Source organism: Carettochelys insculpta, chromosome 2, assembly GCF_033958435.1.
Source record: "Carettochelys insculpta isolate YL-2023 chromosome 2, ASM3395843v1, whole genome shotgun sequence".
Lineage (NCBI taxonomy): Eukaryota > Metazoa > Chordata > Testudines > Carettochelyidae > Carettochelys > Carettochelys insculpta.
This window is the reverse complement of record NC_134138.1, coordinates 2,414,766-2,440,426: the sequence shown is the minus strand read 5'-3', so window position 1 is coordinate 2,440,426 and position 25,661 is coordinate 2,414,766. Positions and strand designations below refer to the sequence as shown.

Below are 25,661 nucleotides of genomic sequence, written 5' to 3'. Positions count from 1 at the left end.
ACATGTGGTCCAAATAAAACGCTAATCAGACAGCAGCGTCGCTCGCCAGCGTAACAACCTGTTTCCATTCATTACAACTTCGGGCTGGAAAAGCTACCAGAGGCATTAGTGGCAGCTTGCCAAGCTGAACACAGGGCCTATCGGGCTCTGTCAGAGACAGTTTGCATCACTTCAAAGTCTGCTGGAGGCAGACGCTGATCCCAGCTGGGCCCCCGCCGAAGGCCGGAGCACGGTCTGCCCCCGCAAGCTCAGCACACCCGCTCGGCTGTGGCGCAGACCAGCCAATGGCACTCGAATCACAGGACGTGACTGTGAGCCCCAGGTCTGGCTGTGCACAGCCTGCCCCCACCGCACCAAGCTTATTTCCCTGGCTCTGCAAACACCCCGTGCAGGGCAGGGGGCTCGGGAGGGGGCACCACTTCCCCCTGCCGGATGGAGTGGGCAGGGATGGCCAGGCATCGAGCACAGCACATGGCTCACCACGCCAGCGGGCAGCACCTGCACGAGCAAGGAGGGGCTTCCCCAGCCGGGCTCTGCGCTGCTGCAGCTGCCCTGGCTCAGGGCACCCCTCCATCGGCCACGGTGGACCAGGGAGGCAGCTGGTAAGTGTAAGTTCATAGCCTCGCTCCTGGGCATGCTCCCCGCTGGGGCATGGGGGCAAGGCCCAGAGCAGCGACCCCACCCCCACCCCCGAACACTTGGGGCGCAGCTGCAGGCCACTGCATTGCTTCGCTGCCACCGGGTGCCGGAATCAAAGCCTGGCCCACATTCAAAGTACCTGAATCGGGACAGCTGTGGGCACAGCTGGCCAAGGAGGGGCTGAGATCTCCAGCTGCCTCCAGCACGCCAGCGACACCAGCGCCACCTCCTGGCACCAGGAGAGAACGGCTGCTCGCCCCCGCCCCGCGGAAGGGCACAAGCAAGCAGGGGAGTGCCCGGCACTGTGCTCTCCAATGCGGCATCGTCTGCTCGGACCTCTCCGCACCGGCCCGGCCGCCCCCGGTTTTACCCACTGGCGCAGGGGCGAGGGCACAGCCTGCCCCCTGCTCCACGGGCGTCACAGCAAAGGGGGCCGGCCGCTGCCGGCTCACGCAGGAGGGAGATTTCAACAGGGCCGGTGGCAGTAAGAGCCCAGCCACGGGCAGGGCCGTGGCTCCCCTGCGCTCCGGTGCCCCACAGGCAGGCTCAGATGTGGCTGCCCACCTCCAACCCCACCAGGCCAGCTGCACGGCCTGGCTGGAGCTGGCCAGGGGCCCTGGCAGCCCGTGCAGCCGGCCGTACGCATGGGCAGTAGAACTAGAGCCTCCCGAGCAGCATCCAGCCACCCCACAACCACCGGGGCCAGGGCCGGGCTGGGCTCACTCCCCACCCCTGCACAGCCAGCCCCGCAGGAGCCACCAAGCCTGAGTGCAGCCAGCCCGGGGCTTGTCAATGGCCGGCCACAGCCCCAGGCTTTGCCATTGCTCCTCCAGCTGTGTATGCGGGGACAGAGGAGAGAGGGAATCGCTCCCTTTGGTGCCAGGCTTCCTGGTGGCAGCGTCAGCCCAGGCAGCAGGTGGGCTGGGGAGAGCGCCAGGCCACTGACAGCCTTCGGGGATGAGCAGGGAGACAGATTTCCCAGGCGCCCTGATCATGCCAGAAACCAGCTCAAGTTTCCTACCGCCAGGAGCAGCCCTCCTGCCCTCGGGAGCATTCGCTCCCAGCCATCAAGCGACGCCCCTCTGGCCCAGGGCTGACAGGCTGATGGCACCAGCCAAGCGCCCTGCCCGCTGAGAGCCAGGTCCTGGGCTCTGGAACAGCAGTGGCCTTCCTTCGTCCAGACTAGCTGTGTGCTGATGGGCCCACAGCAGGCCAAGGTGCCAGGCTTCCCTCCAGGCTCCCATGCTGCGGGACGCTTCGTTGCAAACCCGGCAAGCAGGCGACCCGCTGGGAAATGGCTCCCACGCGAGAGGTACGGAGCCCCAGCAGGACGCCCCAGCGCGTGCGCCACGGGGCTTTACGGACAATAAAGCCGAGCGCCACCAGGGAACACGGCAGCCGAGGGACCAGCTCCTGGAGCTGGAATCAGTCAAGCTGACAGAGAAAACTCCCTCTGGCCAGGCTGGTCGGCAGGACGCGGCAGCGCGGCTGGCTTAGCCAGGCTCAGCTCCCTCACACCAGAATGACGCAGCACGTGCACCATGCTCATGAAACAAGCCAGAGTCAATGGGGGTCGCCCGCAGGAGCAACTCATTGTGTGGCACTCATTCAGCCCCAGGCTTGCCAAAGGGGGCTCAAAGCCACTGGAAAGAGCACGGGTGACCAGGCCAGTCTTGCCGCTAGGACGGCTGGAGAGCAAAGTCCCTTGGCTAAAGCTCTCCCTGCAAACTGCGCTGACCACCTCGGCCTGTCACCGAAGGGCCAGCCACGCAGCTTCTCCGGGTCCCTTCCGTTCGCAGGGGGCCGCCCGTTCCCAACACAGGCCCACGCTCTGCCCAGAAGCAAGTCACACTACACGTGGATGAGGGTGGGCAGCGTGGGGCCAGCACGCCCCAGCAGAATGGCTCCAAGCACCCCAGGCTGGGGGCCGGTAACCAGCGGGAGCCCTGGTCTACACATACAGCTAAGCCCTCCCCTTGTGAACAGGAGGTGATGGGTTGGGGGGTCTCAGGGCCACCGCTGCGGCCCAAGCCTGGCTAGAGGAGAGAACCGTGGCACTCCGACGATGGAGCAGATCACACGGGCGAGGCCGAGGGAAGGGAAGCTCTGGGGGCAGCTGATGGGTGGGTCGGTCACCCAGAGACCAGCCAGGCCCAGAAAGGAGTTTGCCAGAGTGCCGTGCAGCGCAGGACTTCACACCACCGAGCGGCCCAGAGCGCCTCCCCCCAGCACGGCAAGCTCCCCTCGGGAGGGCAGCAGAAGGCCGGTGCCCAAGGCATGGCGCACTGTAGCTGCTGACTGGACGAGATGTGATGGGGTTCAGGGGTCCCCCTGCACTGCACCCCGTCTGCTGGCAGGAGTGACTCTCACTCAGCAGGTACAACAGAAGGCTTATTAGGCAACAGATGCCCAGTTTCTCACAGAAGCGACAGTACAGCAGCCAGAGACAGTCCTTCCAACCTGTCCTGGGGAGAAGACCCCGAGCGGTGCCCCTCTGGGGTGTAGCTTTCCCCTCCTCAGGCTGGCTGCCTTCCAGCTCCTCTTTCCCCAGCTTCCTAACTGCCGCCCCCCATTCAAAACCAGCTCGGCTCCTCCCTCCTCTTTGTTCAGGGCAGAGGTGTTACCTGCCAGTTGTAGCCCCAGGGTCATCCTTAGCCACTGGGAGCTGCTGCTTGCCTCAGACATCCAGCCTGACTCACACATGCCCTCCCCCCACTCCATCACACGAGACCATTTCAAGCGCCGCCCCTCCAGCTTCTCCAACTGCCCCACCGCGGAGGCACAGCTAGCACCAAAAGCAGGAGCCAGCGGGTCCGGGGGAACAAGGGGTTCCTGGAGGGAGTCAGGAGAGCTGCCCGTCAGGTTTCACCTGTGCTGCCAAAGCCCGAGCGCACACGCTCAGCGGGGGCTGAGGCCCGACTCCTGAGCCGGCCACGGGCACTCCGCCAGCCTCCCGGCCACACGCCCGCAGCGAGTGCGAGGAAGGCTGACCCTCGCCTGAAGTCCGTCCAACAGCTGCTGCTGCACCCGGCTCTGTACCTGCAGGGGTCCAGGTTTCCGGGCACTTGGCTCCGGCCGGCGCTCCTCCTCTCCTTGGCCTGCAGGTCCTTGGGGAGCTGGACACCCACGGTGCAGCTGACTCGCAAGAGGAGAGCCACAAACAAGAGCGGGTAGAGGCCCTGCACCGCTGGCCCAGCCTCCGGAGCAGACATGATCTCATGCAGAGCACATGTGGCCTGAGGAGAGAGAGGGGCTTAGGAGGGCTGGGGCAGAAGGTAGGAGAAATCTACTCCCCTCCAAGACCTGCTAACACCACTCGGCAACCTACCGGCTAAGGGAAGGCGCGCGACAGTTCCTCCTCGCCTCAGAGGCGGCTCGTGGTCCAGGCAGGGCCATGCCACGAGCAGAGGGGGAGAGGAGGCAGAACAGAACGCCAGTGACTGGGAACCTGCCTGGGTCTAAGCTAGGAAAGGGTCTCGCGGGCAGAGCCCTGCTCCGGTGGCCTGAAGCAGCTGTGGTTACATGGCACGGAGCAGAGAGGGGTGGGAGAGGGCAGGAGCGCCAGCTGTCAGCGTGACGGATGCCGTACCACCTGCACAGCTTCGGAGGAGGAAACTCTCACAGCTGCTTTACTCCTTAGGACGCTGCCAAGCAGGGATTATGGGTCTGAGGGGATAAGACGCCAAGTGATCCCCCCAGAGGATGAACACCTGAGAGGTTTTACAACCCCCTGGATTAGCTCCATTACGCCGTGATGCGTTATTTCCAGAGCCCAGGCAGAGGAAATGAACAAAGCAGGCGGGGCTGGGGTCAGGCGTGCCATCTGCCCTGCGGGCCAGGAGCCCAGCGGAGGGGAAGCAAGTCCTCGCATGCAGGGAAGGGACGCGGGGTACTCACCGCGAGGGGCAGAGGCGTCGCCAGGCGCTCACAGGCGCCCTGGGGCCCAGCGGAGGGAAAGGGACGCGGGGTACTCACCGCGAGGGGCAGAGGCGTTGCCAGGCGCTCACAGGCGCCCTGGGGCCCAGCGGAGGGAAAGGGACGCGGGGTACTCACCACGAGGGGCAGAGGCGTTGCCAGGCGCTCACAGGTGCCCAGCGGAGGGGAAGGGACGCGGAGTACTCACCGCGAGGGGCAGAGGCGTTGCCAGGCGCTCACAGGTGCCCAGCGGAGGGGAAGGGATGCGGGGTACTCACCGCGAGGGGCAGAGGCGTCGCCAGGCGCTCACAGGTGCCCAGCGGAGGGGAAGGGACGCCGGGTACTCACCACGAGGGGCAGAGGCATCGCCAGGCGCTCACAAGCGCCCTGGGGCCCAGCGGAGGGGAAGGGACGCCGGGTACTCACCGCGAGGGGCAGAGGCGTCGCCAGGCGCTCACAGGTGCCCAGCGGAGGGAAAGGGACGCCGGGTACTCACCGCGAGGGGCAGAGGCGTCGCCAGGCGCTCACAAGCGCCCTGGGGCCCAGCGGAGGGAAAGGGACGCGGGGTACTCACCGCGAGGGGCAGAGGCGTCGCCAGGCGCTCACAGGCGCCCTGGGGCCCAGCAGAGGGAAAGGGACGCGGGGTACTCACCGTGAGGGGCAGAGGCGTCGCCAGGCACTCACAGGCGCCCTGGGGCCCAGCGGAGGGAAAGGGACGCCGGGTACTCACCGCGAGGGGCAGAGGCGTCGCCAGGCGCTCACAGGTGCCCAGCGGAGGGAAAGGGACGCCGGGTACTCACCGCGAGGGGCAGAGGCGTCGCCAGGCGCTCACAGGTGCTCCCGAACAGGAAAGACTTGTTCTCTTTGTATGGGACATCCCGATTCACCTTGTCCAGGAGCAGCTCCAAGATCTGCGAGGTGAGGGCCGGCTCTGTGGCCAGGGCCTTCCACATAGCACAGGTGTGGCTGGGGTTTAAGCAACAGGAGGTGAGCTGTGCGCATGAGCTGCCCTGGGGTTTGCTGCTGGCTCCTGGGTCCGAGCAGCAGGAGCCAGCGAGTGCCCCGCTGGAGGACACACTGGTCTCCTCCCCTTGGCTGCAGGGCACAGGGCCAGCCACAGCGTGGGGCTCCGTGCCGGGGGCCGAGCCAGGCCGCAGCGAATCCCGCCCACCAGAGGAGCTGGCCAGCTCCACAGCAGGAGGAAGGGAAGCGGGTGACGAGGGTAGGACAGAGCCCTGAGAGAAGGGGCATGGTCAGGATCCCCGGTGGGTGAAGCCTCCGGCAGCCCAAGGGCTGGGTCAGGTCAGCTGTGCCCTCAAATGCCCTTTGCACGGCCCTGTCTGGTTGGCTGGGGAGTTACAGGGTCTGTCCTTCCTCAGCCCAGGACCAGGCGGAGGGGCCACGGCCTGGCCCTGTTGCCCTACTTCCTGCGCCTCTGCCCTTCCCTCCCGCCGGGGGTCACACACGGGGAGGGAGAGAACCCCCACGCCAGGCCTGGCTGACGCAGGGCGCGTGGCCTGCACCCCGGCACAGACTGGGGGACCCGGGCCTGCTGGACTGGCTAATGCAGCTCTGCCCACAGCACCCACAGGCCCTTCCGAAGGGCTCTCCCGCCCCCCGGGCCCGTTCCCTGCTGCAGCTCGTCTGCTCCCACCCGGAAGGAGGGGAAGCTGCTCCGCAGAGGGGAGCCAGGGGCCTGCAGCACCCGCCCCAAGCAACGGTGCGAGCCTGGTACCTGTCGAAGGGCAGGGAGCTGCCCAGCAGGGTGGATGCCACTGCTGCCTTGTGCTGGGTGGCCAGGATGTACACGGTCTGCTGCGCTGCCCTCCTCACAGGCTCCTCAGCCACCTCCTGCAGCTTGCGGTGAATCTCAGCCATGAGCAGGGGCACCTGGAGGGCGGAGGCCGGGGAGCTGGGGCGAGGAACTGGCACACTGCCCTGCCGGTTGCTCGGACATAGGGTGACAGGCTCTGACCTCCAGGCAGGTGGGAGCTCAGCCAGCGAAAGCCCCACACCCTGCCATGGGAGGCTCTGGGGCTGGGCTCTGTCTCTGCGTCCCAAGGAAGGGGCGAAGCAGCAGAGGCTATCGATAGCTGGCAGGCTTCAGCGCCCAGGAATTTCCTTCCCCGCAGCAGCTCTCTGGCCAGGACCATGGAGGGACCGTGTCTGAACATACGCGCACGACTCCCCAGCCGGTTCACACACACCCCGGCCCAGAGCTGCTCCCCGAGGGCCAGGATGGAAGCTCGGCCCCTCCATGTAGCGCCCAGTGCCCCAGACAGCCTGCCAGCCACCAACACTCCCACACTGACCCAGTCAAAGGCCTGGCTCCTGGCCAGGGCCCGCACACTGCACCCTGCAAACCGCCCGGTCACCCAGAGCGGGCCTGGCAGCGCACCCCAGGGCCTGCTCTGCCCACCTGTGCTCTGCCTGGGCCCTGGAGGCTCAGCAGCAGGAGCTGGAGAGGATGGGAGCTGGGGCTGCCCCTTGTGGGACAGAGGCCAAGAGGCAGAGGGAACAGCTATTGCTCGCTACGAGAGGGGCAGAGGTGCGAAGCTTGGCCCAGACAGCAGAACGAGCTGATAAAAAAGCCCTGTGCCCAGCACCTCTCATGCCCCTGGGCGTCCAGCCCTGCCGTGCCCCAGCCCAGCATGTCCAAGGCTCGCACAGGGAGCCCAGCCCCAGGAAAGCACTGAAACCCCCACCCCCACCTGCACCCGCCAGCAGGCGACCCCAGTCCCGGGCTAGAGCCGCTCGGCCAGGAGGCGGGAGCATCAGCCCGAGGCCAGTCGCCGGGAGAAGGCTCAGAACGCTGAGCGACACCCTACACCTGTCAGCGCCTCCACTCCCAGCCAGAGGCCTTGTCCTGCTGCCCCTGTATCTACCACCACAGCGCTCCAGGGCAGGACTCTGCCACGTCACCCAGGAGCCCAGACCCCTCCGCTGGTGCCCCTTGCGCTGCCGCAGCACCAAGGGGCTGAGCTCCTGTCCTGGCCAGCACGTCCCATCGCCTGGCAGCACCTTCCCCAGAGCCAACTCTCCATTCACCTGGCGTCCAAAGGCCCTTACCTTCTCCAGTAACACACCACCGCGCTCCTTCAGCAGGGCATTGATCATGACAGCCGCAGCGCGAGAGCAGTTCGGATCAGGGTCCGCCAGCCCCTCGAACATCATGAGCAGCAGGTTCATCAGCTGTGCAGGCGGGAGGCGCTTCCCAATCACCTGCCAAGGGAGGGGGCAGGAGGAGACGCTGACTGAGCACCCTGCTGAGGACAGAGCCTCTCCCTGCGGGCGGCACTGGGGGCCGCTCGCCCAGCTCCCAGCGACAGGCCAAGGGGCAGCCTGCAGGAGCAGGAGCCCGACGGGACCCATCAGCCCATCCCACACGTGCAGAAAGGGTCTCAGGGTGCAGGGTGGACACCAGGGGCAGGGCCCTGCTTTGATACCTCCTCAGCGGAACGGCAGCAGCCCCAGCCCCACCCCCACCTCGAGGGCCTGGCTCACTACCCACAGAACGCCTGGGCTCGCCTGCCCGGATCCTGACCCACGACGTCACCGGGTTTGAAGAGGAACAGGCCAAAGAGTGATGCAAACATTGCCGTAGGTTTGCGCCAAACCTTGTGCCAAGGGGGCCAAGTGAGGGGTGCCCTGGAAGCTGGCGACTCACTGAACCGGCTTACGCTGCTGGTCGGTCCGCACCGGTTTTGTGTGGGGAGTTAGAAGGGGTGGCGCTGGGCTTGCAGCTGAAACGGGACTTTCTAACGTCAGAGAGGAGCCGTGTCAGTCTGGAGCTTCGAGAACAAGAAGTCTTGTGGCACCTTATAGACTAACATATTTTGCAGCATGAGCTTTCGTGGGCAAAGACCCGCTGCATCAGATGCATGGGTGGGGGGTGGTTTCAGAGGGGTATTTAAAGAGTGGGGTCCCAGTAAGAGGGAGGGCCAGAGCTGACAAGGTCTGTTCCGCAAGGTGGAAATGGTCCAGTATCAGCAGCATTTATCAAGAGAGATAAAAACAAGGCAGATCAGACAGCGGGATGTGAGCCACAGCTCTGTAAGGGGACTCGTGTGAGCCACGGCTCACCTCCCCGTCTGATAGTCTATAAGGTGCCACAGGACTTCCTGTTGTTCTTGTTACCTTCTAAGAGACCACAGCTGAAGGCTTGGCAACCTATTGTTGCAGGGTCCCAGGACAGGTGAAGCCATCCTTGACAGAGAAAGGACCTTATCAGATTCCAAACCACCACTGAGGAACCTGGCTGTGAGGGTAACCCAGCAGAGAGATTGCCAGAAAGGGACTTGGACAGGCGACCTGCTCGTGGACAGGCTCCATCTTAGACGTGCTTCCCCACAGGGAGAACAACGGAATTCCCTCCACATGGGTCAGGGCATAAAGGGGGCCCTAAAGTTCCTTCCTCTTGGTCTTCAATCCAGCTCATCTCTTCAGGACCATCTCCGCTATGAACTGTGCCTGGCAGGATCGCTGACCCGTCCCCACAGAGGATGTATCCAGAGACTGGTAAGGTAGCAGCTTATTCCACCCCTGCTGCAGCCTGCCCCAAGGAGTCTGATCAATGTGCATAATTTGATTACTTTAAAATTTTTGCTTTCACTTTTTTTCTTTTTATTAATAACCTTTAGATATTAGATTTCAAAGGACGGGCCCAGCATGCTCGTTGGTAAGATCTGAGGTACATGTTGACCTGGGGATGTGGCTGGTCCTCTGGGATGGACAGAACCTATTTGGATTAGGTGAGATTGTTTTTTATAACCTCCCACCTGCGTGAGGAGAGGACTGGCTGTGGCACAGGAGAAGCTGAAGTGCCCTGTGGGATTTGCCTCTGACTTCTCGTTGGCCAGAGTGGCAGTGAAGGTGCTCTCTGACGGTTTGGTGCCTTGTAGTGGAAGACACCCAATTATGGGCTGTCAGTAGCCCTGTTTTAAGCAGTTTGCCCTGATCTGGCCCTCTGAGCGGTGCCCGGAGAAACCTCGCATATTACACCCCCTTACAGGACATGGTCTGGCTGTCCTAGACACCAGGGACAGAGCACCTCTGGCCAAGCGCGCCAGGCTCTGAGCAGCCACCTCAGCATGTGCCACCAACTCAAGAGAGCGGAAAAGAGCAAATTTCAGGGCACAGCAGTTCCCAGATCAGAGGACTGGAGCCACAAAACAGGACACCAGCCCCGAAGCAACCAGGATTCAGTGGTCCACAGCCAGGGCTCTGCCTTACCATGGCAATGTTGTAGCAGGTGTTGAAGAGAACGGTGAAGTCAGGGTCTTCCAGGCCTTTCTTCAGGTCTTTCAGCCTCTCAGCCATCTCATCCCGGTAGTCGTGGGCAAACCCTACGTGAGAGGCAAGCAGACACTTCTCAGAACAGCTCCTGGGCTGTGACTTCAGCACACACTTGGTTCCTGGCACCAGCAGTGCATCTCCGAAGCACTGCCAGGTTCCCCAGACTGGATCATTATGCCTCAGCCGGAGGAAGGCAGGTAGCCACCTTCTCCATTGGAAAGAGGGGCTGGCAGGCAAAGCAACTCACTGCCGAAAGCTGCCACCAAGCCAGGACGAAAGACAGAGTCTGACCCCCCACCCAGCGTGCTGATCCATTGGCAAAAGGGAACCCTGCCAGTCTCCCTTCTGCCCCTTTCCTCTGCTGCTCCACTCACGCCTTCACCAGGGCGCAGCATTTCCTCCACCACGGGAACACATCTGTTACATGATTTCTACTGCAGAGTGCCAGAGAGCCCCTGTCTCAGGCCAGGACCCAGCTGCACCACTACTGCATTTGTATTGCACCAAGACCGCTTTCATGGTCTGATGCAAAAACACCACCACCTGTGATAATACTGCCTGGCTCCTCCCCCCCAAGCACATTTTGGTGCAAGAAAATTTCAGTTCTGCAAAAAATAAATACAGCACTTTTCTTGGAGGTGGGGAATCAAAAGTGACTATTTCCTGGCAGCCCACCAATTTCACTTTTACCTGTGAAATTCACAGAGGCTCCTGGAGGGCTGGCGGCCGGAGATGGACAGGCAGAAAGCCGGGACTGTTTGTGTGGCACCTGGAGCCACGGGACCAGGCTGAGTACCAGACCTGGGGGGCCACCATTAATTTTGCTTCCCAGAGGGCAGATGGGAAGCTGAAAAGCTCTACTGTGGTTCTCCCGAAGCAGAACCTCTTTAAATCGCAGAGGAAGAAGGTCACATTGTTGTTTCTGAGCCTGATTCGAGGCAATTTTTTAAATGCAAACCCACTTTTTGTGGGCAGGTATTTCTCCCCATCCCCCAGCCCCCAAGCACTGGGTCCCAGACCTCTCCTCGCAGTCCCGAGGAAACGGACGTAATCACTGAGACATTTGAACCCTGACGCTTGCAGCTCCAATATGCCACATCTCTGAGATGGAGCAGGGCTGTTCCTTTCCACCTGAAGCACATCCCCTCACAGAGGAACGCCTCGACATCTCGGCTCCACACCTGGGGAAGCGGCGGGGGGGACCTCCCCTGCCCACTGTCTGCCAACAGGGAAGCAGACGTCCCCAGCAGTGGCAGGGGCAGACTGCTCGAAGAAACATTCCCTCTCCCGCACTCTCCCCATCACTTACCTTCATAACGAAGCTGTATGTAGAGTAGGTAGTAGGCACAGTCCACAGCTCGCTGGCGAATGCTGGCCAGGGAGTCTGAACAGCGCGGGGAGAACAGTGCGATCAGCACCCCGAGGTTATGGAAGGCCACCACAGTCTGAGCAGGAGAGAGAGGACAGAACCCACATGGCTGTTAGTGTGTGCAGCAGCCTGGGCAGGCAGCTTTCTAGGGTGAGCGAAACAGGTCAGGCGTTGCCCTGGAAAGGCACAGCCAGTGTGGTCCCACAGGGATCAGTTCTGCAGCCACTCCTGTCCCGTATCTTCGGCAATGATTTAGATCATGGCACAGAGTGCACCGATAGCGTGTGGGGGGACACCCAGCTGGGAGGGTTGCAAGTGCTTTGGAGGAGAGGGTCATAATCCAGAACGAGCCGGACAAGCTGGAGAAGTGGTTTGAAATACGTAGGATGAAGTACAAGAAGGACAAGTGCAAAGTGCTCCTCTTAGGAAGGAACAAGTAGATGCACACAAGCAAAAATGGGAAGCGTCTGGGAAGGAGTCCTGCAGCCAGGGGCTAAACTGAACAGGAGTCCAGAGGTAACTGTCCAAAAACCAGAAGAACCCACCAAGCTCCTGTACGGGCACCTCGGCAGGCCCAGCCACGGGGCTGCCTGGGGGAGGAAGCTGAGGTTGCAGCCGGCTTTTACAAAAAAGACATTGGTTCCAAGTCACTCCGGCTCATCCCCATGAGAGAGAACCCAGAGAAGAGCACCTGACGCCTGGGCTAGAAACCCTGAGCTGGGAGGGAAGATTGAAAACCTGGAGTTTGTTTCGCCTGGAGAAGAGGCGGCTGAGGGGGCCGTGATCACAGCTTTCCAGTACCTAGGAGGGTACTGGAAGGAGGAGGAGGAGGGACACAGACTGTTCTTGACCTCTGAGGACAGAGCAAGCAGCAACCAGCTGAAACTGCACAAGGGAGGTTTGGGTTGGGCATTCGGAAAAGCTGCCCATGAGGCTGGTTAAGCACTGGAAGTTGTCCAGGGAGGTTGCAGGGTCTCCCTCCCGGGAGGTTTCACAGGCTAGACCTACGCGAGGGAACAACGTTGATCCCAGGCGCGTAATTCTAGCCATGCCCCTAGCGTATCAGAACCGACTTTCTGCCCGCGTGCAGATCGGGGCTCGTGCTGCCAGCCCTTACTCCATTCGGCAGCGCAGAGCACCCGGGCTGACGGACAAGCCCAGGGAGATCGATTCTGCTGCATCTCAGTGCACGCAGCGAAACCTAACTCGGGAAGACGGAGGGCGGCGCGGCGACAGGACAGCCAGTGGAGACCTACCCTGAGAGCAGGTTAGCGACCACCTCTTGAGGTCCTGCCAGTCCTACGGGCCAGCGGCTCTGAGTTAGCTCCCATCGGCCGATGCTCCCCCGCCCCTGCAGCCGGGACCCCCGGCCGGGGAAGGGGAGCAGCTGGCGCTGCGCTCACTTACGCTGACGTTCAGTTGCTCCAGGTAGAACTGCAGCAGCACAGCGCTGACCTCCACCGCGCGCTCCCGCTCGTGCTCTCTGGTCGAACGGATCCACGGGCCTAAGTGCTGCAGAGGCAGAGCCCAGGGACAGAACTCAGCCAGAGGCTGCCCCTGCAACCGGCACCGGCAGGGCACGGCCTGCTGGGCCCCTCCAGGGCGACCTTGGCAGCAGACAGTCATGCTCAGGGAGAGAGCTGCAGCCTGGGCTGGTTCTCACCACTCAGGAGGGAGTCCCCCACGGGCAGACGCTGTCCGTCTGTCTGGGCCCCACCGAGGGCCTGACTGGCCTCCCCGTGTGTTCTGCCGGAGGAGGGACACCCTGGGTGCTGCTGCAGAGAGCTCAGGCACAGCAGGCCTGATACCTGCTGGGGACTGGACAGTACCAGAGGGGGCTGAGCTAGGGGCACCTCGCCCGACACTCCCACGTACCACGCCGTGGTTGGGAGTAGCCACCAGAAACCCACAGCAGCCTCCTCCACTGGCTCAGCCAGCAGCCAGCAGCCAGCAGCCAGCAGCCAGCAGCCAGCAGCCAGCAGCCAGCAGCCGCCCTGCCCTGCCCTTCCCAAAGGCTGTGGCCACCCACCTCAAACATGCTCTGCAGCCTGCCAGGGGTCAGGTCCCTCTTCAGCAGGCCTCTCAGGAGGTTGCCCAGGGCACTGAAGGTGTCGTGGTACAGGGCCTGGAACAAGGAAGAGGTGCAGCACCGCTCAGGTCGCGGAAGAGTCAGGCCAGCTAGAGAAGGCGGCCAGCCTCGCAGCTCACGGCCACACCTGGCACACCACGGCCCCGCCGGCAGCTGCCCTCCTCCTGGGCACACTGGCACACCACGGCCCCGCCGGCAGCTGCCCTCCTCCTGGGCACACTGGCACACCACGGCCCCGCCGGCAGCTGCCCTCCTCCTGGGCACACTGGCACACCACGGCCCCGCCGGCAGCTGCCCTCCTCCTGGGCACACTGGCACACCACGGCCCAGCCGGCAGCTGCCCTCCTCCTGGGCACACCTGGCACACCACGGCCCAGCCGGCAGCTGCCCTCCTCCTGGGCACACCTGGCACACCACGGCCCCGCCGGCAGCTGCCCTCCTCCTGGGCACACTGGCACACCACGGCCCCGCCGGCAGCTGCCCTCCTCCTGGGCACACCTGGCACACCACGGTCCCGCCGGCAGCTGCCCTCCTCCTGGGCACACTGGCACACCACGGCCCCGCCGGCAGCTGCCCTCCTCCTGGGCACACTGGCACACCACGGCCCAGCCGGCAGCTGCCCTCCTCCTGGGCACACTGGCACACCACGGCCCAGCCGGCAGCTGCCCTCCTCCTGGGCACACTGGCACAGCTCAGAGACACGAGGCTCAGCCCCTAGTGTTTTCACCACCCAGGGCTGCGGGGAGCTTAAGGGCCAGGTTTCTCCAACCGACCAAGTGCAGTCGAAGTGACGCCCCGACAACGGCATCAGCAGCACGAGGTGGCTCCCGAGACGGGACGGCAGGCGAGCGCACTCGCCAGCCGAGGCCAGGACTAGCATCCCAGCACTGCTGTTCACACAGACGTGACCAACGCCTGGGTGCTCCGGCAGACCCAGCGCCAGGCACCGCACAGGCACTCTGGCTCCAAGGGTTCCCTGCCCGCCTCAGCCTGCCAGCAGGTCAAGTCTCTACCTCCACAGGCGAGGGGTCCGGCACACGTCCCTCCCGCTCCTTCAGGATGTCCAGCGGAGGAAGGGCCAGGACACTGGCCAGGCAGGTATCCACCAGCTCCGCTTTCTCAGCCTGGCCAAGGGGCGGCTCCAGGATACTGCGCAAGGAGTTAAGGGGCAGCTGCCATGGCAGCCGCTCTAACCGGACTCACTCTGCACACCCGTGTCAGCAGCCGACACGGCCGCGGGGTTTTCCACGCACGGAGATGCACTAGTGCGCTCGCACACGCAAGTGACAATGAAGAGGGAGCCCCTTGGCTTTCTATTGGCACCCAGGGATTTTAGCAGCACCCAGGCCAGGAGGCCAAGCTGGCGGGGTCTTGGCAAGCACCAAACCCACATGGGGAGCCCGTGGTGGTACCGGCTAGAAGTTCTGCTGCACAGACAGCCTCGACCCAGAGTGCAGGGACAGGGCACACACTGGCCAAGTTCACCACGACGCTCAAGCTGCCTGGCAGGCCGCTCCGGTTCCTGAGGACAAAGGATACACCAAGTACGTGCAGGTGACCATGGCTTGCTGGCGAATGGGAGTTCTCAGCACGTCCAGGGGCTCCGCTTTGATAAACTCCTGCAAGCGGAGTGAGACGTGAGCAGAAATCAGCAGCTCAGCCTGAGCCCTGGAACATCTGGAGTCAGACACAGGCCCTGCAGGGCCCTGGGACACCTCCGCCTCCCCCGGAGAGACATGCTAACCCCTGCTGCCTGCCCCGCAGGAGTCACTGACCCCAGCTGCCTCCTTGCCACCTCCAGGCTGCTCCCTGGACACGGCCAGTGACCCACACAGCCACCCTCCACCTCCAGTCTCTGCAGGCCACACTCTGCCTCCACCCCTCCCCAAGAAGGGGACAAACCCCCCGGAACCTCCCTCCAGCACTGGGCGGAGGCGGAGCCAGAGCGCTCCTGCCCAAGTCATCCCCTAGGTCTGCAGAGCTCCCCCTTACCACCATCTGGGCCAGCAGCTCGGCCTTGCGGGAGAAGACGAAGGCCTCTGACTGTGCGCTCTCGCACACGGCCTGGCTGAGCATGCAAACGCTGCGAATGAGATACAGCTTCAGCGTTAAATCCTGGGGGCAGAGCACAAGACAAGGCGTGAGGTGCAGGGCCGGAGCCCGCTCTCCCTCACACAGGCCGAGCAGGCGCGCTAGGCTGGACCCCCGGAGCCCAGCAGGGGCTCGGCCAGCTCAGCTCAGCTCTCCTCCGGGGTTTGCCTCCGGTGCTCAGTGCCCTCAGAGCAGCACACGGGCTAGGCTACCAAAAGGACTCTTCCAACCTGGCCGCTGCCTGTCGGGTGGACGCCCTGCGTGGCCTGGAGGGGTTTCCATGTTGCTGGAGCCTGGGCAAGCCTCCTGCTAACCGGCAGATTGGACGCCAGGCTCCCAGCCCCAGGACTCTCCAGCCAGCCAGTGCATGGACTGGCTGCTCAGCTTGGAACGCAGCCCCCGCCAGCCAGCAGAGTCCCAGGAGAGGGCCTGGCACCTCCCACCTGCTGAAGTGGCACCCGAGACTCTGGCACCCATTGCAGATTCAGAGCGTGGCAGCTGCCACCTTGCAGAGCTCTCCCTGAGCCTAGCAGCGTGTCCCCAGCACGGCTTGCTCTGTGTGAAGGGCACACCAACCCGCAGGGTGTGGCAGGTTCCTCGCCCTGCCAATGGCTTTGCCAGCCACCCTCCACCCCCAAGGCCAACAGCCCTTGCAGTCCCAGAAGGCAACTGCCCAAGGGGTTTCTTTAGAGAGCCCCGATTCCTTTAGCTCCAGGTCAGGGTAGCGAGGCCTGCTCCTCCACCGCGCATGTGCACACGGAGACGCCGTGCTCCAGCCCGTCACCACCCCCTTCCCGGGGACTCTGTCGAGATGGCTGGGCAGCCCGCCTGCCAGGGAGCACCCCAAGCACTCAGAGCGCGGCCAGAAAGACTCCAGGATGCCAGAGCAGCTGCACCGAGTCAGCCCAAAGGCCCCCCAAGCCCAACGTGCTGTCGCGACCGCGGCCAGTGCCCGGTGCCCCCGAGGGAGCGAACAGAGAGCCGGAAGCTTGGGGAAGAGGTGGTTAGTGCCAACAGGAAACCAGAAGGAAAAGGCGTTAGGGAGCCTGAGGGAGTGGCTGGGGCCCGAGCCTGGCAATACCACCTTTTGTTCCTTGGTAGGAGAAGGACGCAGCTGCCGCCCGTCCTCAGGCAGGGACCCGGGATCAGGCTGCTGACAGCCCCGGGGGGAGGGGGGGACTAGGTCATTGAGTTTTAGCCGAGCTGTGACCGGACCTCCCCGCACCTAGCTGCACGCCCACAGGGGAGGGACTGGTGCTGCTCACATGGGCTGTGCAGGGAGCAGAGGACAAACCGCCCCCAAGGCGCTCCAGGGAGCAGCCCCGCAGGACCAGCACACACCTGGCTGGAGCGCAGGCGCCTGCAGACCCACTGCTGCCTGGGACGGCGAGCGAAACGGTCTCTCCTTTCGGCACAGTCACTAGAGGCTCTGCAGGGCAAAGGCGGCTGGCAGGGACCTGGCAGCCCGGGGCCTCCAGCGGGTTTGCCCAGTAACTGAGTGCCAGGGGAAGGAAGAGATCCCAGCTCCCTCACACTGACTGCCGGCGGGGCAGGAGAGGGCTAGCAGTGACTGCAGCCAGCGGCTCTGGAGAGCACAGGAGCCTGGTTAGTTTCTTCCATGCCAGACCCCTGCTCTAGGCCCTCCACCTCCCGATAACGAGCTCTCAGTCTCAGGGGCCCCTGCTGAGAGCGCCTCTGACCCCCCGTAGGTGCTAAGCTATCGTCTCCTCGCTAGGGAGGGCCACGTGGGGAGGCAGAGAGAGGCAGAGCAGAGAGCAGGTCAGAGGGAAGGCCTCACACTGTACCTTGGTTTCTACCTTTATTCCCAGAACCTGAACAAGCAAAAGAAAGAGACGTTAGCGACGGGAGCGACCCACCTCGTCCCGAGCCCCCCAGGGCCGGCACCGGGCCTGCTGGATGAACCATGTGCATATCCATCTGCCCAGACACAGGCCACCCAGCAGCGGCTCGGGCCCTGCCGCGGGGAGAGCCGTTCTACCCACCCACCCGCCCACCCACCTTGGTGTGGAAGTAGTGGAGGATGTGCCGGAGAATGTCGGCTTCGACCCTGGCCAGCACGAGCTCTTTGGGGGCACACTTGGCCACGCAGCCATAGCACAAGATCAGGGCGCTCTTCATCTTCTCCGCCTCGTTGTCGCTGCGGTCCTGAGATGAGAGGCAAGTGGCTGGAGCAGGAAGCCACCCACGAGCGAGGACTGGCCCCCACAGGCCATTCAGCGCCTGGCTCGTTGGCTGCCTGTGCCCCACAGATGGGACCTCCTGCCCAGGAAGTGGGGCTCACGGCCTCCTCAGCCCCCTCTCCATGCAGCATTCGCAGCCCTCCCGCAGATTTCACCACCAGGCCGCTCGCATCCCTCTGCCAGAGCAACGGTGTTACAGGCCCAGGCCCAGCGAGCTCCACAGCTGCCACTCCATAGCGCCAGCCCAGCCTGTTGCGGGACCAGAAACGCCACCCGGGTCCTGACCCCTACGTGAGACGACGTGCGCGGGGGAGACCCGCTGCCCCGGAGCCGTCGGCAAGCGCACAAGGCAGCAGGGCGGTGCGCTGGAGAGCTCTCTCCAGCGGCTGCCAGCTTGCGCGTCCCTTCCCAAACGGAAAAGCCATTCTGCTCCCCGCGGTGAGCCAGAGAGCAGCGCGTCCCCGCCGCCGGTTGGGGCGCCTGCCATTAGGTGGCACACACCGACGGCCTGCTGCAGGCTCGCCCTCGCTACAACAGGCCAAGTCAAGGGCCTGCAGCCGCTGTGCTCAGACCGGTGCCGTCAGCCCCTCCAGGCCTCGACTCGGAGATTTCACTGCCAGGTGCAGGGCACTAAGGTGACGGGCCTTACACAAGGGGCTGGACAGCCGCTGCTCTACAGAGGGCTCAGCTCAGAGCAGCCTGGGAGTGCCGACTCCCCGGCACAGCTGGGCCCCTGCGGTGAGCGAGGCCAGTAAGAACCACAGATCACTAGAACTGGGAGGGAACTAAGGAGTCATCGAGTCCAGCCCCCTGTCCTCCCAGCAGGACCAGGCACCATCTAGACCACCCCTGGCAGACATCTCTCTAGCCAGCCCTGAAACGTCTCCAATGATGGAGCGTCCACAACCTCCCCAGGCGATTTATTCCCGTGTGTAACGCCACCCCCCCGCCCCCCACAGGTGGGACGTTTCTCCTCATGTCCAGCCCACACCTGTTATGGGATTTTACAGTAACTACGAAGCCGTTTCTGTGATCACTGGCCGAGGTTTGCACCAGACCTTGTGCCGGGGTGGGGGTGGGGGGGCCAAGCGAGGTGTCTCAGGAAAGCTGGGGGACGCCCCGAGTCTGTCTGTGCCGCTCGTATGTCAGTGCCGTGTTTCTGCGCGTCACAGACCCTGGCTCTGTTGCGCTATTAGAAAGGTTTTGGAGCCAAGGGGACACGTGGGAAGGCAGGGTCTGCTCCCAGCCAGGATGGTGGACAAAGACATCACATACGCACCGCAGGAACCTGGGACTTGTCCCCTGGGCTGCAGCCAATGGCGAGTGCCACAGCAGCCCCCCTGGGCAGGTGACCCTCCAGTGCCTATGGAAGAAAGGAATTTTCCCTCCACGTGGCAATGCTGTAGGATGGCCCTGGCAGGGACCATCCGGGGCTCCAGGCTTCCTGAGCTACGCCTACGTGAACGGGGCCGTCCCCCAGACGTGTCTTCAGAGACTTCCAAGAAATCAGCAGCTAACACGGCTATGCCCTGCGCCGACAGCTGCAACCGTTCCACGTAACGCACCACTCAAACAACTTCTCTCACCCTGTTCTTCTGCTAACAAGCCTCTCGATTCTCAAGGCCCGGCCCAGCGCCCTGCTCCGGGTAAGACCCAGGCATACAGCGACCCGGGGACGTGGCTGCCCCTCTGGGGGCCGGACGAAGCTGTGGAGACGGTGGAACAGGATTTCCCAGCCTCTCGCCTGAGTAGCAGGGCTGCGGGTTTGGGCCTTAGGAGCGGCTGGGCAGCCTGTGGGTTTGCTTGTGCGGCGTCTGGCCGGCCAGTGGGGCTGGCAGGGGGCTGTGGTGGTTGGATGCGCCTCGGTGAGAAGAAAATCCCAGCCTGGGCGGTAAGTGGCCCAGTTCTAAGCAGTTTGCCCAGGGCTGGTTCCCTCAGCTGGGCCCAGAGCCCCTGTAACGCGAGTCTCCCTGCTGCAGCGTAAGTTACGCCCCTCCACGTGAGGCAGCATGAGAGCAGTGCCCTTCGCAGAGTGGCCTGGCCCCCAGGACAGCCGGCCCCCCTGCCCAGAGACTGGCTCTGCCCCAACCCCCACACCAGGGGTGCACCTTTGGCACACACCCGACACTTCACCCCGGCCTGCTCCAGGGCTATTGCAAAGAGCCCAGTGGGGGGAGGTCAGGAGACACTTTAGTCACCCCCGGCTGCTTCTCCTCGGTAGCCCCCCACCACCACTCGGGACTGAGCAGCCCTTCACCAGCCCTCGTCCAGAGGGACAGCCTGGGCCGTCCGTGTGCAGCAGATCCCCTCGCCACGGGGGCCACGGCTCAGACACCTGAGGTCAGGCTGGGTGGCCGCACCTGGGTACTAACCAGGCCAGACTCCTCCCCAGGGACCTGAGCGCTGCTCTGAGCAGGGGAAGCTCTAGGGTCCCCAGCTGCCCAGCCAGGGCCCCCGTGGGTTCCCTTCCGGCACGCGCACAAACGAAGCTGGGGCTTCCCCTAGGCCCCACCCAGAAGGCAGCAGAGCTGGGACTCAGCCCACTCACCCTGCTCCTCCCTGCCGCAGGGACACTCCCGCAGAGAGCCAGGGCATCGGGCAGCCCGGTCGGGCCCTGGAGACCCGGGCCAGAGGCCTGCTCAGCGCTCAGACCCGACCGCGCCTGGGTCGCGCCGCGGCTGCTCGGCCCCTTTACCTTGAAGATGCTGAACAGCCCCACTGACTTCCTGAAGATGTCGGATTTGACAAAGTCCTCCAGCTTGGCCAGGGTTTCATCCAGGTGACTCGCTGCACAAATCCCGAAGGCGGAGGCCAGGCCCTGGGAGCGTGGAGAGAGCTGCTCATTCCCGAGCCCGCACAGGCCTGCTCCGAACAGCACGCGGTGGGCGAGCTCCAGGCCTGGCAGCTCCCGCGCCCAGAGAAGCGGCTCGTACAAGCCTAGTCAGGGCGCAGCTGGGGAAGGCCGCGGTCCCCGCGTGCAGCCGGCCGAGCTGCTCCGACCGAGGACTCCAGCCAGAGGCAGTGAGCTTTGGCCTGCCCAGCTGACCCCGGGGGGTCCCACCCAGGCTAGCTGCAGCTGCCAATACCAGCAGAGCAGCTCCTGCAGCCTCCTCAGAAGCCCCACCAGTTTTGCTTTCCAAGCAGACACAGACACGAGCAAATTTAAGGGAGTCCAAATTCGCCGGACTCAAAAGCAGCTGCTGCCAGCCATCCTGCACTGTAACGCCCCAGGCCAGCAAGCAGGGCTGCCACCCCCAGGAACAGGTTATTAACTGGCCCTTCCGGACCTGCGCATAGCCTTGTGCCTGTGCTGAGCAAACATGATTGCAACATTCACCCCCCGATGCCCTGAAGAGCTCCAGGACAGCTGAGCGAGTTGTGTCCCCAGCTGCCAGGGCAGCAGCACCCCAGGGAGCCACGTGATCAGCACGGAGCGGGGCCCAAGATTCAAGGGGATGCAGCGGCGGGCAGCACCACCAGGCTGGTTTCCTGGCGCCCAGAGTGCTGCCCTCCAGCAGCCGGGCACGCACGTGCTTTAAGGTGTTACTCTGAGTGACACGTACAGCGCACAGGGCCCCCTGGCTCCTGGGAGCGCCCCCCATTCCCCGAGCCGGCCCGTGCACAGCCTGGCAAGCCCAGGCGCCATCTCCGGCGGGCAGAGACGCAGCTTCCGGCCTGAGCCGAGAGCATGCTCCCAGGGGGGCCAGCGAGTGCGGCACCGGGGAGGGAGCAAGGAACGGGCCTTGCCCCACGCCCCAAGAGGCAGAGGCAGCATAAGCTGGTTACAGAAGGCGCCGGCGGGGGCAGGGCTGGCACCAGTCTGGCCTCCCACAGGCATGCGATGCCCAGGGAGGCAGGACCTGCTCTGGGCATGCTTCCCTCTCGTGGGGGGCCCGGCGCTGCAGGCCACTTGCTGGCTCCTCACCTCCCGCTCTGCTTCCTCCTGGTACCTGGCTGTTTCCAGCAGCTCCTGAAGCTGCTTTTGCACCACGTCCTTGCTTGCGCAGACCCCCAGGGCCGTGCCAATGCACCTGTACAGGAAGTTCTGGAAGACAAGAGGAGCAGCGCTGTGTGCTGGGGAAGCAGCGCGCCAGCCGTGTGCCAGCAGGGCCTGGGGCAGCAGATACCACCCAGGTCTTCCTCAGCCTCCAGCGCACGGCAGCCAGGAGCACAGGAACTGACCAGGCAGCCCAAGCGCACACGTGGCCCTGAGCCCCCCACAGCACCGGTACTGGCAACAGGCCAAAGTGCCACCCTGTACCGAGCGTGGCCCCACCCCAGGGCACAGGACGCGGCAGGACAAGAGCCCAAGGTACCTGGTGCAGGAAGGGAGGCGCAGCAGGGCAGGGCCAGTCAGCAAAAGAAGCAACTGTGAGCTTAGGCTGCAGCAGAGAAACTCCACGTTCCAGCTGCTACTCCCGCCAGCTGCGGCCCAGGGCCCAGCCCCGCCACAGCCGCTCCCGCCAGCCGCGGCCCAGGGCCCAGCCCCCCCCCCCCACAGCCGCTCCCGCCAGCCGCGGCCCAGGGCCCAGCCCCCCCCCCCCCACAGCCGCTCCCGCCAGCCGCGGCCCAGGGCCCAGCCCCCCCCCCCCACAGCCGCTCCCGCCAGCCGCGGCCCAGGGCCCAGCCCCCCCCCGCCAGCCGCGGCCCAGGGCCCAGCCCCCCCCCGCCAGCCGCGGCCCAGGGCCCAGCCCCCCCACAGCCGCGGCCCAGGGCCCAGCCCCCCCACAGCCGCTCCCGCCAGCCACGGCCCAGGGCCCAGCCCCCCCACAGCCGCTCCCGCCAGCCGCGGCCCAGGGCCCAGCCCCCCCACAGCCGCTCCCGCCAGCCGCGGCCCAGGGCCCAGCCCCCCCACAGCCGCTCCCGCCAGCTGCGGCCCAGGGCCCAGCCCCCCCACAGCCGCTCCCGCCAGCAGCTCTGGGGGCGGGGGCGGAGGCAGAGGGAGACACACAGAGCGCTCTGAAATGCCAGACTCAGCCAGCCCCGCTTGGGATACCCTGGGCAGCTCTAGGGACCTGCCACTACTGCACGGCTGCAGGTGACAAGCCAGTCCCACAGCCCGCACCCCTCACCCGGTGGGAGCAGCGGCACTGCTTTCCCAGGCCTCACCTGTCACCTCTTCACAGCCCACAACCCTCCGCCCCTCACTGCCAGACCCTGAAAAGCCTTCGCTGCTCCTCCCAAGCAGTGGCCACCTGCCCCCGGCCACGCACCCGAGCCCCAGCTAGCTCATGGCCCAATCCGCCACAAGGGCAGCAGCTGGAACGCTGGGCGGCCCCCCTTGAGAGGCAGTGTCCAGACAGCAGCCCCTGGAGGCACTGCTGCCGCCAGGCCTGCCTAGCCTGGGAATCCCTGCGGCACCCCAGCGGCCAGTCCTAGGCTGGGAGCAGCAGCTGGCTCAGGTCAGCCCCTGGCTGCCCCCTCCCCTCCAGCTGGTCCTGGCTGCGAGCAGAGAATGCCAGCGCAGCCGCCAAGCTCCCCAGCCGCCCTCCCCCGGGAGACCACCACTGACCTTCTCGGGGGCTGAGCCGTTGTAGCTGTTCAGGTGCTTGCACATTTCCAGGCTGAGCTCGCAAACCCAGGCGTTGTCGGCCGTCACCCTCAGCGTCTCGCCCAGGAACTGCAGGGACAAGGGGAGAGAGCTCGCTCACCGGCCTCCAGTGCCTGCCAGAACGCCAGCAGAGGGGCCAGGGACACCCATCTCCCTCCTGTTCCAGGTGCCAGGCCTCCAAGGCCTGAGGTCAGCACAGGTCCTGCGGAGAGGAGCCCTGGAGCACGGGGCCCCACTCTGCTGGACAGAGGCAGGTCCCAGAGCTCAGTGACAGCCACTGCCAGACCTGCCCTCTCCAACCCCAGCTACTGCTACTCTGCCTCTCCACTGCCTCCTGTCAGCTCTGGGCCAAGGACAGCTGCTGCCTTGGACTGAGCCTGACAGAGGCAGAGCTACTCCGGAGCCGCGTGCCGCCTCCCCGGGGCAGGAGGAACCCCACCCAGGTCCCTGGAAGTGGGAACAAATCCCATGCACCTGCCGCTCCGGGATTCCTGCCCGCCTGGCCTGTATGGCGCTTACTCAGCGAGGACACGGCTTGGTTCTTTCCCTAGCAGGCCCAGCCAGAGCCGGCATCAGCCGCTACCCAGCCTGACCCATCGCACAACCACGCCAAGCGGTCAGTGCTGGGGGCCGTGAAGCCACCTTGGCGTGGGAGCAGAGGTTTGACTTCTAGCCTAGAGCCTCACCCACGGCTGTCCCTCCGCAGATGGCACAGAGGCAGCTCCCTCTGCCAGGCCGACCCTCCGAGGGGGCATAAGGGCCTCTGAAGTCCATGTTCGTGCTCTCCAACTCCCCCTCGCACATGCGCGTGCGCACCCTCCCCACAAACACCCCCGGGCTGGCTGTTGACCCCTCCAAACACTTACCAGAAGCAGCTTGTCTTCCCACTCCTTCGGGGCCAGGGATTGCTCCGTGTTGGCTACGAGAGAAACCAAACCACTTGACTGTGCTGGTTTCAGATGGGCCCCCTGCAAAGCAGAGCGCAGCAGGCGCGCCGGGGGAAAGCTGCGCAAACCGCAGCAGCTGCCGAACTCGGGTGGAGTGGGAATGCAGCGGGGAGAGGAGCCCAAGGCTACCTTGGCAATATTTTGGGAGCCATAAATGGGAGCCCAGTTATCAGTAACAGCAGCAATAAGGGTCATTAAACCAGAGAGGAGCTTGCAGAGAATGTGAACTTACACTGTGCACCTTCTGGCACACGGTCACACTGCCCCCCTCACCCCACAGGTAGAAGCACTGAAATTATTTCACTGCAGCGTCTCCAGCTGCCGTGGGCCAGAAGCTGGGAATGGGCAACAGGAAGAGATCACTAGATGACTCCCTGCTCTGTTCATTCCCTCTGAGACACCTGCCACTGGCCACTGTCACAGACAGGACGCTGGGGTGGATAGACCCTCGGTCTGACCAGCCTGGCCACTAAGTAAGAGGAAAGCTCCGCTGAAGGCAGGAACAAACACCCCACAGGAGGTCCCAACGTAGGATTATACAAACACTGACACTGGAAGGGGCCTCAAGAGCTCATCAAGTCCAGCCCCCTGCTCTCATGGCAGGGCCAGGCACCATCTAGACTATCCCTGACAGGCGTCTTTCGAACCTGCTCTTAAATATCTCCAGTGATGGAGATTCCACAGCCTCCCCAGGTAACTTACTCCAGTGTTTAAACAGCCTGACAGTTACCAAGTTTTTCCTAATGTCCAACATAAACCACCCTTGCTGCAGTTTAAGCCCGTTGCCTCTTGTTCTAGCCTCAGAGGTTAAGAATAATTTTTCTCCCTACTTCTTGTAACAGCCCTTTATATACTTGAAAGCTGTTATGTTCCCTCTCAGTCTTCTCTTTTCCAGACTAAACAAACCCAATTCTTTCCATTTCCCTCAGAGCTCATGTTCTCTAAACCCCAATCATTCTTGCTGCTCTTTTCTGCACTCTCTCCAATTTCTCCACATCCTTCCTGAACTGCGGTGCCCAGAACTGGACACAACACTCCAGCTGGGGCCTAACCAGCGCAGAGCAGAGCGGGAGAATGACTCCTCGGGCCTTGCTCACCATGCTCCTGCTAACGCATCCCAGAATCATGGTTGCTTTTTTTGCAACAGCATCACACTGTTGGCTCATATTCCGCTTGTGGCCCCCTAGGACCCCTAAGCCCCTTTCCGCAGTGGTTCTCCCTAGACAGTTGCTTCCCATTCTGTATATATGAAACCGATGGGTCCTCCCTAAGTGCACTACTTTGCCTTTGCCCTTTTTAAACTTCATCCTGTTCACCTCAGACCATTTCTCCTGATCGTCCAGATCATTTTGAAATATGACCCGATCCTCTGAAGCACTTGCAACCCCTCCCAGCCTGGTACCATCTGCAAACTTACTAAGTGCACCCTCTGAACCATTATTTAAATCATTGATGAAGATATTGAACAGAACTGGTCCCAAAACTGCGCAACCCCTTCCAGCACACGCGTGACCCATTAGTAGCCACTCTGAGAATGGGTACCCAGCCCATTATGCACCCACCT

The 25,661-nt window shown here is 63.7% G+C and overlaps 1 protein-coding gene across 3 annotated transcripts in view; it reads right to left on the bottom strand.

The window, feature by feature from the left end:
* MROH1 (maestro heat like repeat family member 1) overlaps nucleotides 1–25,661 on the bottom strand; it is an 85,838-nt gene that overhangs the window by 18,069 nt on the left and 42,108 nt on the right. For 2 of the 3 annotated variants that reach the window (XM_074986440.1, XM_074986441.1), the window contains exons 18-34: nucleotides 24,017–24,069; nucleotides 23,112–23,219; nucleotides 21,525–21,644; nucleotides 20,295–20,417; nucleotides 17,418–17,564; nucleotides 17,204–17,230; nucleotides 15,300–15,422; nucleotides 14,847–14,926; nucleotides 14,321–14,456; nucleotides 13,248–13,343; nucleotides 12,626–12,730; nucleotides 11,159–11,294; nucleotides 9,787–9,899; nucleotides 7,624–7,776; nucleotides 6,290–6,444; nucleotides 5,355–5,520; nucleotides 3,679–3,875 (exon numbers count right to left, since the gene is read on the bottom strand). In XM_074986440.1, the coding sequence (XP_074842541.1) occupies nucleotides 3,679–3,875; nucleotides 5,355–5,520; nucleotides 6,290–6,444; nucleotides 7,624–7,776; nucleotides 9,787–9,899; nucleotides 11,159–11,294; nucleotides 12,626–12,730; nucleotides 13,248–13,343; nucleotides 14,321–14,456; nucleotides 14,847–14,926; nucleotides 15,300–15,422; nucleotides 17,204–17,230; nucleotides 17,418–17,564; nucleotides 20,295–20,417; nucleotides 21,525–21,644; nucleotides 23,112–23,219; nucleotides 24,017–24,069 (2,038 nt within the window). Of the gene's footprint in view, nucleotides 1–3,678; nucleotides 3,876–5,354; nucleotides 5,521–6,289; nucleotides 6,445–7,623; nucleotides 7,777–9,786; nucleotides 9,900–11,158; nucleotides 11,295–12,625; nucleotides 12,731–13,247; nucleotides 13,344–14,320; nucleotides 14,457–14,846; nucleotides 14,927–15,299; nucleotides 15,423–17,203; nucleotides 17,231–17,417; nucleotides 17,565–20,294; nucleotides 20,418–21,524; nucleotides 21,645–23,111; nucleotides 23,220–24,016; nucleotides 24,070–25,661 lie in introns of those variants that run through there. The other variant, XR_012644306.1, reaches the window with a different exon arrangement.